The 16,252-nt window shown below is 40.3% G+C and overlaps 1 protein-coding gene across 3 annotated transcripts in view; it reads left to right on the top strand.

The window, feature by feature from the left end:
* The window catches only part of znf462 (zinc finger protein 462), a 24,381-nt gene extending 11,350 nt beyond the window's left edge, over window positions 1-13,031 (top strand). For 2 of the 3 annotated variants that reach the window (XM_007558962.2, XM_007558961.2), the window contains exons 5-12: window positions 793-911; window positions 2,247-2,444; window positions 5,441-5,681; window positions 5,777-5,916; window positions 6,849-7,072; window positions 8,149-8,560; window positions 8,827-8,956; window positions 9,275-13,031. In XM_007558962.2, coding sequence (XP_007559024.1) covers window positions 793-911; window positions 2,247-2,444; window positions 5,441-5,681; window positions 5,777-5,916; window positions 6,849-7,072; window positions 8,149-8,560; window positions 8,827-8,956; window positions 9,275-9,494 — 1,684 coding nt within the window. In that variant the 3' untranslated portion in view covers window positions 9,495-13,031. The remainder of the gene's footprint in view (window positions 1-792; window positions 912-2,246; window positions 2,445-5,440; window positions 5,682-5,776; window positions 5,917-6,848; window positions 7,073-8,148; window positions 8,561-8,826; window positions 8,957-9,274) is intronic. The other variant, XM_007558963.2, reaches the window with a different exon arrangement.
* The last annotated feature ends 3,221 nt before the right edge of the window (window positions 13,032-16,252 follow it).

Here is a 16,252-nt window from a genome sequence, read left to right as displayed (position 1 = left end):
TATATATATATATATATACATATATATAATTTCTTGAGTTGTTACATCATTTGTGACATTATGCGCTGTAGGTGCATTAATTCTTTTACTTCACATCAGGCAGGGAGAATGGTCTCACTTAGTCACTTAGCTGAATCTGCATGCACCGTTTGTTGGAGATGCAGGCCTCAGTTTCCTACATTTCAAACCGTTTCCTCGAACACCCTTCCATTCTGACAACATCTGCCGTTTCAATCGCCTGGCTGTTGAACTCATTTTGTTCCGAGCACAGTTTTACACCTCGCTCTGTTTACCTGATCGCAATCCCTCCGAATCTCCAATCTTCTCCGAGATTTCCTGCCTGTTAGGAGAGCGAAGGGCAAACATTACAGCGAGAGACGGGACATTTTGGTCCTGCGATTTGTTTTATCTGCCGCAGAGACGGCGAGAGCGAGAGGGGGAAAGGGAGAATCCTCATCTCCTCTGAGCTCCCAGGTGTAATCCCTCTGCACTGTACATGCCCCGACCCAGAAAGAAGCTGCGTTCTCGTGCCACCGCAGAGGGACTGGCGTTAAAAAACACAGCTCCAACCATCGCCACAGGATACTGACGCACTCATTCCCTGAAGGGGATTGTGGGTAGATGAGTTCATCCTTCTTGGCTCCATGTTATGCAGTCATTAGCAAATATTTAGCTGTTGTTAGTTAGATGAACATCATTACCCTTTTCTCCTTTCTCCTGTTCTAATCCAAACATTCCTCCTTTATTTATTTTATTTTACTTTTTATTTTTTCATGTTTTGTGTCACGGCAGCCTGGACAGACATGTGCAGTCTCACCATGGTCACCACAAGCCGTTCAAGTGCAAGTTCTGCCCCTTTAAGTCTGCCTACGCGAGTCGCTTGAAGAGCCACCTGCATAAGGCCCACACAGGTAAACACACACCTGCACACACAGTTGCATTGAGTCACACGTTACAGCAGAAAGCAGAAGGACTAAAACAGCAACAAATTCATTACTATACAGAGCACAGCTTAAGATCCGTTTCTGCTGAAACGCAAAGTTTCTTATCTTCAGTTGAGGATAAAAGTTCGCTGATGTCTTCTGCTGTTCTACCAGGAACTTGAAATGTTCAAAATGTGATGTTCTCCCTAGATAAAGCTCAGTAAGGCAGTGATTTTCCAGCCTAACCACTTCTTGTGAAGCCACATTGCAGTCAGATCAGATTTGCTACCTTGCTTTTTGAGCACATGCAACAGAAATGAGGAAACTTGAATCTGTGGCGGCGTCACGGTGACGATGTCGGCAACACCGACTGATAAGATCAAGCTTTTTGAAATGGCTCGGCCACCAGTTTTACCAGCAGTTTACTATTGTGAATCGTTTCAGTGAGATCTCTATAATTAACACAAATAAATAAAAAAATATATAGTTTCTCAAGTGCTCTACCAGAAGCCTTTTTAATTTATCTCGATGGAAACCAAATGCTAAATACCTGGTCAGACTTTTAGTTCAGTGGAGAATTTTTCAACCACACCCAAATTCCTTCCACTTCGTTTCCAAAAGTCTGTATTTTCTTCTGTGCCATTTGAAAAGTTGCCATGCCCCTTAAAACTTAAAACTTTTCTTTTTTATACATTTTGTTCTTGTTATGACCTCGAACATTAACGTATGTTATTGGGATTTTATGTGATACACCAACACAAAGCGATGTATAAATGTGAAGTGGAAGGAATGCCATAAAAAAATATTTAACATTCTTGACAAATAAAGATCTGAACTTTGATTAGGCAATGCTAACACATTGATCTGAAGCTATTTTATTAAAGCCATGGGGTCGAGAACCATTTTTGACAGCCTCTAACTGGATTGAATATTGGTGTTTGAACTGTCCAAAGCTTTAGATGTGGTTTTACAGCCCACTGCTGTTTGTGTTTCATGTTTCAGATTCTTGTTTGCCAGTATCATTTGAAAACCACGCGTCATTTGCCGTCCAATTCACAATTATGTGCTATTTTGTGTTGGTCCCAAAAAATATACAGTGTAGTTTGTGGTCATAACGTCACAAATGTTCCAGGAGTACGAATATTTTTACTAGATACCACGAATACAAAGGGGAGCCCTAATGATTCCAGGTTGTCTTGCCTGTTACAAAATAATACAGATGGCTTTGTTTCTGCAAAAAAATCAAAAAAAAACTTTAACTGTTTCTCTAATAATGGATAACAACATATATATATATTTTAACATTTATTCATTTCCTTCCAGGTGAGCAGTACACATACAAGTGCTTGTCCTGCCCATTCTCCTCTATGACCATCAGCCAGCTGAAGGAGCATTCTCTGACGGACCACGGCGAGGTTCTGACCCTCCCGAAACTCCGAGCTGCCACCCAGGCTGCGCACGCTGCTATCAGGCTCCCCCGACAGGCTGCGCACACTGACCATTCTCATCTGACCACAGATGGTATAACGTCATCTTCAATAAGTTTTTCAATAGATGGGAGACTACTCGATAGTATCAGGCGGAGAAATTGAGAAGTTTTTGAAGGTTTAGACGGTGATGTCTTGGATGCAGATTACAAAACGGGCCGGATGGAGATAAAAGTAAAAGTTGCCCTGTGTACTTTCTCACATTCTATAGCATTAGTTGGAAGATTTTTTTTTATCCCCCCTCTCCCCCCACCTCCAAGTCAAGCTAACAAGTTTCACATCAACTATTTTCATTCCCTTTTTTATGTCAGACATCTTGATGCACTTACAAAGACAAAATCTGCTTTGGATTCTTGCCTTCCAGGTCTCCCCTCAGTTTCGTCTTTGACGCCTTTTCTTTGCCGAATATGTTTAGTCGAAGCGGCGCTCTGGCTGCAGCTTGACACGCTGCTGTGTTTTTTAGGTGTTGCCGTGTTTTTTTTTTTTGTTTTGTTTTTTTTCTGCAGCAGCGGCGTAGCTTGCAGGCTTTTCTTGGCAGCAGCTGTCACCTTGCTGCTGGAGCTGTGGAATCTTCCCTGGAGCCGGAGCGGTGCAGCATTCCTCAGTGCACCATCCACTGCTGTCAGCTGTGCACTACCAGGACAAATGAAGCATTGAGAGAGAGCAGAGCTGACATATTGAATGTCTCCATGCTGCGTCAAACCAGCCACCTTCCGCTGAATATCTGAAATTCAGACCAAACAAGTCTTTCTTCTTGTTTTGTTCTTCCTTGTGAAGATCGCCTGGTCAATTGCCTCTGCTTTTAGAAGCAAAATCTGTCGGTAATCGAACTGACACTCGAACCTGAAAATATTTAAGCTGACGATGTGGTTGTGATTTTGATCAAGACCGTCAACAACTGCATGGTTCTCCTTCTTCAATAGCGGAAACAGGAGCGCCGGCTCCATTTCATTCAAATCACCACTGAATTTGTTTTGTTTCTGCTTTTTGTCTTTTTTTTATTATTATTTTCACAGTGCAGAGAGGACAATAAAACATTAATCAACTGTGGTACATCTGAACTTCTCTACCTCTTCTGCAAATGTCTAAAATCGGATCTTAGACAAAAAAAAAAAGTAAAAAGTGCAAGCTTTCCTTTTGTAGCTCTTCTCACTTTGAGTGCTGAATTCGGCTTTTCCTGCATGGGTACATGATCTATTAGTGTGCCTTCCACTTATTTATTGATGTGTTGGAGGCTCAAAGTAGGACGAAAGCATGAGCCCAATCACTGATATCATAGACCCTTGGGAGGGGGGGAAGGAGGATGAAGATGACTGAAGACGCTCATGCTTACTCTCTTATATATATACGATAGTGAAATTGCGCAGTTTGACGCAGCAAATCAATTCAGTGCTGTAGCAGTGGGTGGATTACTTTGTTTTATGCAAGACGTGTATGAATTAAACAAATGAGCCAGTGATGTGAACGGTCTTGCGGATGCACGTTTGAAGCTTAAGCCACACAAAATGTGACTTCTGTGACTTGTAGTTTCTGACTTGAAGTTTCTCTTCGTTTGTGGGCCAAACAGATGTTATTTGATTTATGTTCATATTTTATTAGAGTGACTCAACAACCTCAAGTCTGCTACACGTCAGCAGATCTTGTTTTGTCTTCATAATGCAGAGGTCCGCTTAAGTTCCTCATGAATAAGTTTCAAAGGTGCGATGAGCTCGGATACCTGTAGCATCATCAATAAGCAGAAAGTATGTAAATATGTGTCATCATCCTGAAAGCTACAGGTTGATCATACATAGGAGAAAATGTATTTTTTGTAGTCTGGAGATGAGGGAAATATGAATTTAAATGGATATTTAAATGGATTGTCAATATAAAATGCAGTATTTCAGTTCGAGTGAAGTTGTGTTTTTATGTTGGCCAGTTCCAGAAAGAGCTAAACATCTTGTACCGTTCTAATAAATTATTGTTCAATTATAAAACCAGAAGTGAAGGAAGGTTTGTATTTATTTGGTCAGTTATTACACAGCCGAGGAAATTTAGAAGTATTTTTAAACGGTGCAGAATTATGAAATGGAAACAAAAAAAAAACTACTGGCTGTTTTAATTTAGTTTTTTTTTTCCTTTATTTTTGTTTGTTTGTTTTGTTTTTACAAGAAAGGCTGAAAAGTAGGATGTTCAGTCCCATTTATTCCAAACTGACATTTTGTTGTAATCACAGTTGCAACTCTGTCGGGCTATGTTTCCAGCTACTTTAATTTAACTTTAATTTTATTTTTGCACATAAATCAATTAGAATTTAGTTTTTTATTCAGCTAGAATGATGGAGAGGGCTGTGAACAGCCATTATCAGGTCTTGGTTGTAAAGGTCTGGACTCTGACCTGGCCATCATAAAACATGATTATGCTTTGAGCAGAGCCTTTCCATTTTATCTCTGGATGTGCGATTAGATTGTTGTCCTGCTGAAACGTGAACCTCTGCCCACTCTCGTGTCTTTAGGTGACTTTTAACAGAATTTCTTATAGGATTGCTTTTTGTTTAGCTCCATCCCTTCTCTCATCATCTTTGACCATCTTCACAATATTCACAATTTTTCCACCAAGAAGCTATTTTCAGGTTGACATACGGTGTTGCTTTTAGATGCAGCATTTTTACGTTGCGGTGTAACAACGGCTTTCTTCCAGCATTTAAAGTAACTGGATAGAAGTTGTTCCGTTCAGAGATTCTCCCACCTGAGCTGTGACTCTCTGCAGCTCCCACAGAGTTACCACAGGCTGCTTTTCTGATTGCTTTTCTTGCCCATTCTGCCAGTTTCGGTAGGCTTGCCATACTGTTTCTGTTTTAAAAGGATTCATTGGGCATTGTTAGACGAACTATCCAAAGCTTGGAATGTTGCTTTATAAGCTTTCACACAGTCCTTCATTTTTGACATGTCTGTTGTGTGGTTTGCAATTAACAGCTGTAATTTCCTGAGATGAAATGACTCGATTTTTAAGATTGTAATATCCTCTCTCTTTCTCCTGCCTCTTTCTCAGATCCGTCGGACCTGGAGCCAGCTGATGTTTGCGAGGAGCTCACTCGCTACAAGCTGGCTTCCCGGAGTCAGATGTCTTCCAACTTCCAACCCGGCAGCTCCACGCCGTGCGGCTTGCTCACGTGCGAGTTCTGCGAGTTCAGCTCCGGGTACATGCAGAGTCTGCGGCGGCACTACAGGGACCGCCACGGCGGCAAGAAGCTCTTCAAGTGCAAAGACTGCTCCTTCTTCACCTGCTGCAAGTGAGAGAAAGCTACCGACCTTCTTATCGAAGCGCTCCCGTTTTTATTTTGAAATGTTACTAAGGGTGCAAAATCCGTCCGTAAATGTTTTTCAGGGATAACTTTTCACTGCATGTCGAGGCTGGTCACAACAACAGCGGAAGCGGGGATTTACCTAAGGAACTGCATTGCCCCCTCTGCCTCTACCACACCAAACACAAGAGCAACATGATTGACCACATTGTTCTGCACAGAGGTACGTATTACTGGTCATGGGAAGTATGAGTTTTACTGGAGCGGTTCGAGATTTATGCCGTTTGTTTATCAGTGAAAACTCTCCTGTTGTTCCAAGGTTCCAACATACACATCGAGTAAAGAATTAATCTAAGAATTTTTTTTACAGTTTGACTTATTTGACATCCTGTTCTAATTTCTAGATTCTTATTATTTATGTTTGACATGCAATGTATTTTTATATAAGGGTTTAATTCTACGATTCAATTTGAAATTCAGTTTTATCTGCTCTGTTCAACGAAAGAAGCTGAGCTTAAGGCTTAGTTTAGGTTTAAAGAAATTTAGCTTACTTTATTTTATTTTAATTTTTTTGTCTTAGTTTAGTCAAGTTTCCCTTAGTTTGGGTCAGTTTGCCTTAATTTTTCTCATTTTAAGTCAATTAACGTTTTAAAACAAGGTTCTTGGTCAGGTCATGTTTACAGAACCTGCCAATTCTTTAAACACACTAATAAAATCCAAACCAAAGAAACAGACTTTCCATCAACTTACCCTTTATGAATCTTCTGTGTTCGTTGTTTATAAAAGTTTTATTTCTACTTGACATTTTTATGGTGGATGGAGAAGATTTTCAGTAATGCATCTAATGTAAGCCTCGACCTAGTGTAGATAAAGTCAAACGTAAGTAAACGTTAACATTTTAGTTCCACAGACTGGAAAACTGCTGCTTCTTTACTTTTTTTTTTCTTCCCCTGGGGTCTGTCACTGGTTCCCTGGCAACCTCACAGTGACGTCAACGACTACAGGAAGTCCCACAGTGCTCTGTTTGCTTTTCCTCACAACAGCCCACAAAATGTGCAGCACTGCACACATATCTAATTTAGATTCACACAAATCTTCCTCCTCCTCTTCCCGTCTGTTAAGAATGAAACTAATTTTCACTTCCCTCTCCATCAGAAGATCGTGTGGCTCCTCTGGAGATCAGCCGCTCCAAGCTGTCGCGTCACCTAGAGGGCCTTGTGCTTCGCTGCCACAAGTGCACCTTCACATGCTCAAGTGACCATGCCCTGCAGCTCCATCTGCAGAAGCATGACGAGCTTAAGCCCTACCAGTGCCAGCTCTGCTACTATGACAGCAGCCGCAGCAGCCAGCTAGAGGAGCACCTTCGCCTTGAGCACAAGGTCAGTTGGAGACCAATATGTGCGGTTTTGCATAGCTACATTTTCCATGGGTACACAGAAACTATGAGCGGACTTTCAATGAGCGGAGTCTTGTTGGGTGAACTACACCAGGGAGTTTAGTAGCAGCAGAAGAAATGGATACCTTTGTAACGACGTTAAAATCAGAGAAGAAAATAAATAAGGCTGGACTTGGGATGTTTCAGAAAGGAGACTTTTCTTTGATGGCTGCAAAAACAAATGATCTCTTGGTGAAGATAAACTATCTTTGCCTTAAAAGGGACTCTGTATGTGAGATTACTTCAGCCTTTCATAACTAATCTACATGTTGTGATGTCATTGCACATTTATGTTGCAGTAGGCGTTTCTCCGTTTATTCACTGGCAACGAGCAGATGTGTCGTAATATATTGGGTTTATTTTGTTTTCCTCTGGAATCTAAATCCTTCAAAAGCCTCCATTTCTAATTAAAATTCTTTTAAAAGTGTGATGAAGAGAGCAGCGCCGTTTCAGGCTGAAGCTAAAGAATTCAGAAATCGATCCTTTTGTGCTGAGAGCGTTGCAGAGCACCATTCACCTAATTCTTCAGCAGGTGTTTCACAAAGTGCAAAAAGAAAGAATAACCTCCTTTAATCTGTTTCACGAGGTTCTAAAAAAAATCATCAGTTTAATTAAATATATGTGAGTAACTGCATTTTGTGACTCTTATAATTGTAGCTCTATTTAGTAAAAGAAATGCAGGCCTTCTAAAAAGCAAAAGTTATCCCAAATCACAGAAGAGAACATAAATATTGATTTTCAATCAAGTTTTTCTGATTAAACATGAACCTGCTTTGCTTTTATATTTAATGCTCTGAATCTTGTTTAGATCTGGTTATTCTAGCTTTAATAAGCATATAAAAGTCACCGAATGTTCCTGATCCAAATTAAAATGAAAGAAAAAAAACTTTCTTTAGAAAAGTGGGAAAAAAAAGGGGTGTCAATTTTGCACAGTTCTTGAGTTGCAGTATTTTAAACTCCTCCAAATGAAAGGCATAATAAAAGCTCTCAACAGAATGCTGACGTCTTGTTTCTGATCAGGTCATCCGTAACTTCGAGCTGATGGGCCGAGTCAACCTGGATCAGCTGGAGATGCTGAACGAGCAAGAGAGCAGCGCAGAGGAGGAAGCTGAGAGTGAAATTCTGGAGATGGTGGCGGACGGAGAGGCCACCATGCAGGGGGAGGAAGAGGAGGAGGACGAAGAGGAGGTGGACGACGATGACGACGACGGAATGGAAATCATCGAGAACATGGTGGATGACCGGGAGGAGACGGATGACAAAGGCAGGGAGGAAAACATCAGAGAGGACGGGGAGAATGAGGCGGTGGAGGAAGAGGAGCAAGAAGCGGAAGAACTGCAGGAGGAGGAGGAGGATGATGAAGAAGAAGAAGAGGAGGAGGAGGAGGAACAAGAAGTCAAGGAGGTAGTGAAGGAAAACACTGTCCCGCAAGGTAAAACTCCACATCAACCAAAGGCACTTCTTGTATGAAATGTTTATGGAACATAAGAAGAAATAATTTAACACTTTTAGCAGTGTTAGAATGATAAGCTAATATTTAAAGGAGCAGCTATTTCCATCAGATACAAAGAGGTAGAAAGGGCAGCAACTGGTTGTGACCGAGCTGCCGGTGAAAGTAGCTAAACTTTTCTGTGGACCAACTCTTAACTGGCTCACTTTGCGCTGAACTTAACCATTTGTTTCAACTCCGTTTCCCAGAAGTCCTCGCGTCTCCCAGCAGCACCAGCTCTGGGCCAAGCGGCGGAGAGAAGCGACTTCCCTGCGAGTTCTGTGGCCGCTGCTTCACCAACAGCCTGGAATGGGAGAGGCACGTCCTGCGACACGGCATGTAAGTCTCAGCGCTGCTGCTTCCATCTGGGCTTTTTTCTCTCTTTTTCTCCCTCTCTCTTTCTCTCTGCCTCTCTCCCTCTAACTACCTCTCTGTCTCTCACATGTTGGTTCTAAAAATGGACCAAAAGTTGACTGGAAGCTGCTAATTTCACTCTGGAAAAGTATGGGTTTTGGAATTTGCTGTAGGAGCCCAGGAATTAATTTGCTTTTATGGATTCCATCTGCCAAAGTTGCGCCTCCAGGAAGCCGAATTTTGTGAAAGGAATGCAACTAGTCTGACATGTCTCTCCTTCTTGTCCCCCTCCTTCGTCTCCAGGGTAGTTAACAACACGCGCCTGGACACCGGCTCCACGTCAGCTGCTGAGGCCTCGGCTCCGTCCTCCAGTGACTCCTCTGTTAACGCGGACTCGAGACTGGACCCGGCCAGTAACGGCAAAGAGGAAGAAGATCCCACTGATCTCTCACTGACTAGTCAGAGCCAGTATGTGGAGGACAAAGAAATGCTTCACACCAAAACGGATCAACAGTCTCCTTGAACTGATTGTAGCGACTTCATGCTTAAAACAATTGGGAAAAATCAGCGCAGAAGCCTTTGGGAGGTTAAAATTTAAAGAAAAGTGACTTTTATCAGTTGGTGCATTAGTAGATTTTTTTTTTTAGGTGTTACATATATAAGTATTAGGTTGTGCTGCATAAAAAATAAAAAACGTCTGAGCCCCTTTAAATGGGCAGTCCCCTTGGACAGAACTTAATATATTGGTAACCAATAGTGAACAGAACTCTTTTATCGCTGACATTCTGGTCACATCCACCAAGAAAGATCCCTACCTTGACGAAACCAAGCTATTTATGAAGAATATTGTCCAAATCTAAAGTTAGCATTTTATTATTTCCAGCATCTTTTGCTTCCAGGTTTGGTGAATTTTACCTTTTTAAACCAACGATGGGTGAAAGAGGTAATCGTTTGCCCCAGTGAACAGCGACCAGTTCTTACTCCTTGGTGAAAATTTTGGACTTTTTTTTTTCCCATCCTGTGTTAAATGTGTGGGAATATTCCTTAGAAATAATGGCACCTTAACCTATGTTAGTATGAATCAAAAGTCATCTTTTCCTCATTTTAGAGATTTTCAACATTTTTTCCAGCCTTTGTAGCAAATTGCTATAATCTAGGTCCCTTTATATTATATTATACTGAGTATAAGCCTTCAACCTGTGATGCCCGGCTCCTTTAACTTTAACTTTTTGTTTGTCCTATTGGTGAATTTACACAACTCCCCGTTTATCCCTGTCAGATTCATGTTGCTAATAGACCTAGAGATATGTTTCACGTGTCATATCTGTATTCATGTCCACTCAGAAATGAGCTGCAACTGGCTTAAAAAAAAAAGATGGCCTCTTGACCAAGGCAGATTACACTTGTCTTTTCAGTGCTGATGGTTGGATTAGGTGTGTGCAACCACATCTGTAGAGACCCAGACAACATGGATCGAACCACAGGTTCACTGGGTTACACCGTGCACAGAATCAGACCACAGTGGGTTCAGACCTCGTCTGTGTTTTGAAACCAGTGCCTTACAATAAAACTCCTCTACTGGCAAATATACCAAATAGCTAAGTTCTTTAACGAAACCTAGAGTTTTAATACAAATACACGCGTGTTTATCTATGTTGCTGTCCCCCTCCCCGCCTCCCGCAGTTGAAGACATCATTCAACAAAAAGTTCTACTTCTATTGGTCAGACATAGCAAGCTCCTTGTTCACTCAAGATTGGAAAGATAGACACCAGTCCAATGGCATTTCAGTCCTCCATTATCCCGGCCTGAAGCCCCCATGGCCTCCATGATCTTAGCGATCGTTCCAATGCTGCTGAGTCACTGCAGATCTTGAGCCTGCAGGGAACATTCCACATGCTGGCTGATTTGGAGTATCATAGTCCAGTCTTAGAGTAGTGAGAGCTGGTCTGATGCATCCTCAGCTCAACAGTCAGATTTCCGTTGTCATGTTTATTGATACAGTTGGCTGAAATATAGTCAGCAAGGCTTAAACACGTTAACATTCGGGAAGGTTACACCCAGACAATACCATTCATTAAAAAATGCAGTTTGCAGTCTTAAGTTTTTATTTTTTATTTATTTAGTTTTTTAAGACTTAGATTCAATTCTGAGGAATAAAAGAGAAATTTTCTGCAACATTATGTCCGTTTGGGGCTTGATTAGCAGCCAGCGTTGCTTTTCTTTAGATGTCTCCAGTTTTCTTTTTTTTTTTTTACTAATTGGCTTGCAAGTCCTTAAAAATCATATAATAAATTTAGGGTGGAAGCAGTTCCTGTTCCGTTTTGAAAAGAAAAATCACAGAAAAGACAAGTGTAAGCAAAACATAAAGTTCCAGATACACATATGCCTGACTTTTCATGAGGTAAAAAAAATACTGTTAAACTCTGATTCTATGTTGATAAACATGTAGTAGTCCACTTTTTTGTGCTGTTTTTTTTTATATATATATTATTATTTTTATTTTTACGATGGTTTATCTTGTTCTTGAAAAAAAGCAGAGATTGTATTTGTTGGAAGTTGCTGCTTAAATGCCCTGAAGCCTTATGAGACAATGATTCTGTTCAATTTGTGTCCAATTTGAGAAAAACCGACAGGAAACGGTGAACAATCTGTGATAAAAAAAAAATAAAATAAAATAAAAATAAGCGGATAGCTCTGATTTTAAAATTTGTTCAGGAGCACAACCAACGAGGCTCTGTGTTCTCGGTACCAAAATATTTATGAAGCCTGCTGTGTTTGCTGCTGTACTTGTCTTTTTTTATTATTATAATTATAATTATTATTATTATTATTATTTGCATTGAACTGTCAATGGAGATGGTGAATTCTAGGTTTGGACCTTGGAATCTTTGGATTATAATTCAACATGTAGGAACCCAGGAAAGCTACATGTTTGCAGCCATGTATAGAAAACAAAACTCCTTGTTTAATGTGTGAACTGTGGTGTTCCAGAAAGGATTAATCAACCCTGTTTTCCTTTGAGTGTTTTGTTTTATTATTATTATTATTATTTTTCAGGGGAAGAAAAACAATATGAAGATAACCTTTAGAGACTTTTGAATCTCAATTCCAACGTTATCGAGCTGTTGTACAACGTCTGGTTGCTATTTTTTTTTTGTGCAGCAAAGGAGTAGAAAGGAAGCATAAAAGGAAACTTATGCAGTTCTCAATAATCGGGCAGGGATGTTAGTGTGGCGAATGAAGAGATGAGGCACGCAAATAGTACATTTGGAAGCACGAACCGCTTGGGTCCTCTTCTTGAGCTTCGCCGCCATGTGGGTTTTTAGTCAGCCTATAGATGTAGCCGGTCCACGTCTCCGAAATCGTGTCGCTCCACTGTGTTCTCTTGGTTAACAGGAACGGTGACGACTTGTTTAGACCACGTCTGCCTGCTCATAATCTCATGATCTTTCCAGTCAACAAGAAGTGAAGAAAGCAGCCCTTATCTGCTCCTCAGTTCCTGAAATAGCTTAAATCCAGTTGAGTTGGTGCTCAGTTTTAAAAGCTGTTCTCCCATTTTGTAGAACAAACTTGCCTCCCCTCCCAGAAGGGGAAAAGCCCGTTGGAAGTAGTTGTCGTAGGAATACAGTTTTATTGCCCGGCCCGGCGTAAACCAGAGGATGAGTCTGGACAAGTGTGGCCATGAAGCTGTTGGCCTGGTATAGTTCGTTGTTCCGTGATGATCTTTGATGAATCCTTCACTGTGTTCAGGATCCAGACTGTAAAAATCCCCAGTTTACCAAATGTCCCCGCCCCTGCTGAAGACACACTGGATACTTGTATATATGTTTAGTTTGTTTCAAAAAGCATTTCTCTTTTCAGACTGTTGTCTCCATAGTTTGAAACTAGAATCTCTCCTTGCCTTTTTTTTCCTATATACATCTGATTACCTGATGGTGGGTTGTGATGTTGCCTAGAATGATTGTTTACAATTTTATTCCATTTATCTCTGGATATTCTGTAAATATTGTAATTCATTGTCTTTTTTTAACTTGATAATAAAGTTATCAGAATACTGAATGTCGTCGTCCTCTGCTCTAACTGTCGTCCTGCAAAATGTCGGATCCTTGGAAATGACACAAAGGAGAACTGAAGCTTATGGTGAGGTTTTATTTTAAAATATGACTGAAGTGTAGTGAAATCATCCTTTCCTGATTTAACTAAGGTTCCCTTCAAGAATGGAATTGGAGTTGGAGAATATCTGTCAGCGCTTTGCAATTCTAGGGAGTGGAAGTTTTGCCAATTAGTCTTTGCAAAGCAAAGCCTTGAACAGAGAGCATCTGAAAACTGAAATTTCCAGGTCTGGCTGCAGATTCTCAGTTGGATTCAGGTCTTGACTTTGACTACGCCATTCTAACATGAAATGAATATGTTGTGACTTAAACTCTGCTCAGTTTGTATGTTTAGGATCATCCTACTGAGAGGTGATTGAAGCTCCTATATATTTGTCTATCGTCTCTGACCAGGTTCCCTGTCCTTGCTAAGGACAATGATCACCACAGTATGGTGCTCCTTATGGCTCTCTAACAACAATTGTTTTCTTTTTTTTAATCGCTTTCGTTTTGATGTTTTTGATCTCTGTTTAGTTTTTTCTAGTTAGGCCTAGTTTCCTAGTTTCATTTTCTGATGGTGCATTGAACAGAGAGCTCTGTAAGCACCCGGACCTGCCTGCTGTGTTCCTTGGTCTTTATGATGCTGTTTGATCTCTAGTGTTCTCCAACAAAACTACGAGGCCTTCACAGAGCAGCTGGGTTTATACTGACCTTAAAACATCTGAAGGTAATAGGTTGCACTGGATTCTGTTTAGGGCCATCAATGACCTGAGACTGGGGTCTGTATTATTTTATTCTAAACAAATGTTGAAAACAATGTCTCGCAGAAATAACCTTTTGTGTTGGTCTGTCACATCATAGCCTAATAAAATACACAGATGTTTTTGGTTGCATTGTGTAGGAATGTAACAAAAAGTTTAAAAGATTGCTTTGGTTTTCTTCTTTTTGAGGGTAAGGTCTGTAATCGGTGGCTCCAATTTGAATTTAGAAATTAATGGTCAACGCACTGAGCAGGTTTCAGAAGTGAATTATTGTGGTTTTGTTCTGGATTCTCATTTAAAAATTGAAAAAATTGTGAAAATGATGAGCAGAGTTGCAAAAGCAAACCTTCATACATCTACATCTGCACCTATATTTAGACTAATTCAAGCTTTTCCTTGATTTCATGTTGTAAATAGTTCCATGCACTACATGATTCTCACGTAAGTTACCTTGTGACATCCTGGTTTTATGTTAAATCAACCATGAGGCCTCTAAGGATGAAATATGACCAAGCAATCAAAACCTTGAACATAAAACCTGCTAGATTTAATCATGCTTTATTCAATTTTGCAATTTCTTATGAATTTTTAAATGCAAGATTGGGCTCCTCAGTTGCTCAGTGTCGTTGCAGTTACTCTAGGTTTAGTAACTCATGGTGCATTCAGCAAGAATCGTAAGGTATCTTTTTGTGAAACCTTTTTTAGTCAAACCGCTTTTTTCTGTGCAAGCGGTTAATTGCGTGGAGTTATTTACCTGAGGACTTCAAATTGATTGCAGACTGGCAAATTTTCAGAATAAGACATAAGGAGTTTTTTTTTTTTTTTTTTTAAGACCAGGCTTGCAGACATGTAAACAGCCAGTCCATGATGGTGATACTTTTAGAATGTATGTACTTGCAATATTTTTTTTACTGTCTTTAAAAGTATTCTATATTGCCAGATGCCCATCTGCGGTGATGTATTGTAAATGAATTAAGGCTATAAATATTGTGATGGATAGATAGATGGAAACTGAATAAAATAGGTAAATAGTCACTGCGCTTGGATGAGAAAGCATGTCATTAGCTTTCATTGGCTACACCCTTCCAGTCATCTGTTTTCTTCTGAACTACTGTCCACACCCTCCAAGAACCCCGCTGACCGAAACCACGCATGTTTTTGAGTATCTGTTCAAGACACTTAATCCTGCAGGGCAGATGTTTTCAAAAAATGGCTTCAAGTTTTCGGAAGTCTATGGACACAGTTTCTTTCTTTCTTTTTTCCACTGAAATTCTCATTTTCACGTCCTTCCCTACTCTGCCTTCTTAAGGTGGGGGAATGGGGGCTGAGTCTTTATTTCACATGTCTAACATCATCTCTTAAAAATATCTTTGAGTCGCCAGGGATCAGACTGTAATCTCTGCAGCTCTCCACTTCAGAGGAGGCCGATGGCAGACTGACGACCCCTGGAGACAGGAGCAGGAGACACAGTCACAGAGTGGGAGAAGAGAGGAGAGGGGAAAAGAGGACAACAGTACAGCTGCCAAGTGGAGCAGCATAAGGAATACCTGATGAGACTATGCATAGGCCAAGGCCAGTGAGGCCACTGCTCCTTCTGTGAAAACGTGATGGAGGCGGGGGGATAGCCTGAGTAGAGAGGAGGACCTCAGGATGCGAGAAGAGCAGGCCAAGCAAAGAGACGCAGAAGGACAGAAAGAGAAGTGGGAGATGAAGATTGACTAAGACTACACAATATTGCAGAACACCTTGAATATTTTATTTTTTGTACTTTGCAGCCCTCCTAAAGTGACCACTGGGCAACATCGTTGAAAAAACAAACAAACAAACAAACAAAAAAAACAGCATTACATAAAAGCTTTGAATATTGAGTGATAACAGGCGATTTTACAAGTGTTAAAAGGTTGTGATTGTAGGAACTTTCTCATCATTTTCTATTGCAACACAAACATAGACACAAGCCTTTTCTCCATGTTGACCACTAATCAGCAAACTGAAACTTTATACATATTCTTAATGCCTGCCCTTACTCTTTATGTTCATGGTTACTTTGTATTAAGATAAATTAATTGTGATAAGCATTTTTTTGTTGTTGTTGTTTTGTTTTTTTGCTTTAACCAAACTGTAATTGAAGGGGAAATCTGGAATATATTCACTCCAGCTTAGTGCTGAATGAATGAGGTTGATCCATAGACTGGAAGTCAAATTAAATAAGTTTTATTTATACAATCGCTGACAAAAACACCATAACCAAATATCTAATTAACTGTAAAAGAGCGTGAATAAACATGGGTATTTGACTAACATAGTTGAATAAAAAATATCACTCAATACAGTGCATTAATATTACAATTTCTGAGTCAAATTGAACGCAAACACAACATATGATGTTGTTCACCATCTAACCACTAGGTGGACCATAAGCACGATG

This window comes from Poecilia formosa, unplaced genomic scaffold (genome assembly GCF_000485575.1).
Source record: "Poecilia formosa unplaced genomic scaffold, Poecilia_formosa-5.1.2 Scaffold100, whole genome shotgun sequence".
NCBI classification, from domain to species: domain Eukaryota; kingdom Metazoa; phylum Chordata; class Actinopteri; order Cyprinodontiformes; family Poeciliidae; genus Poecilia; species Poecilia formosa.
This window is presented reverse-complemented; position numbering and strand designations above follow the sequence as displayed.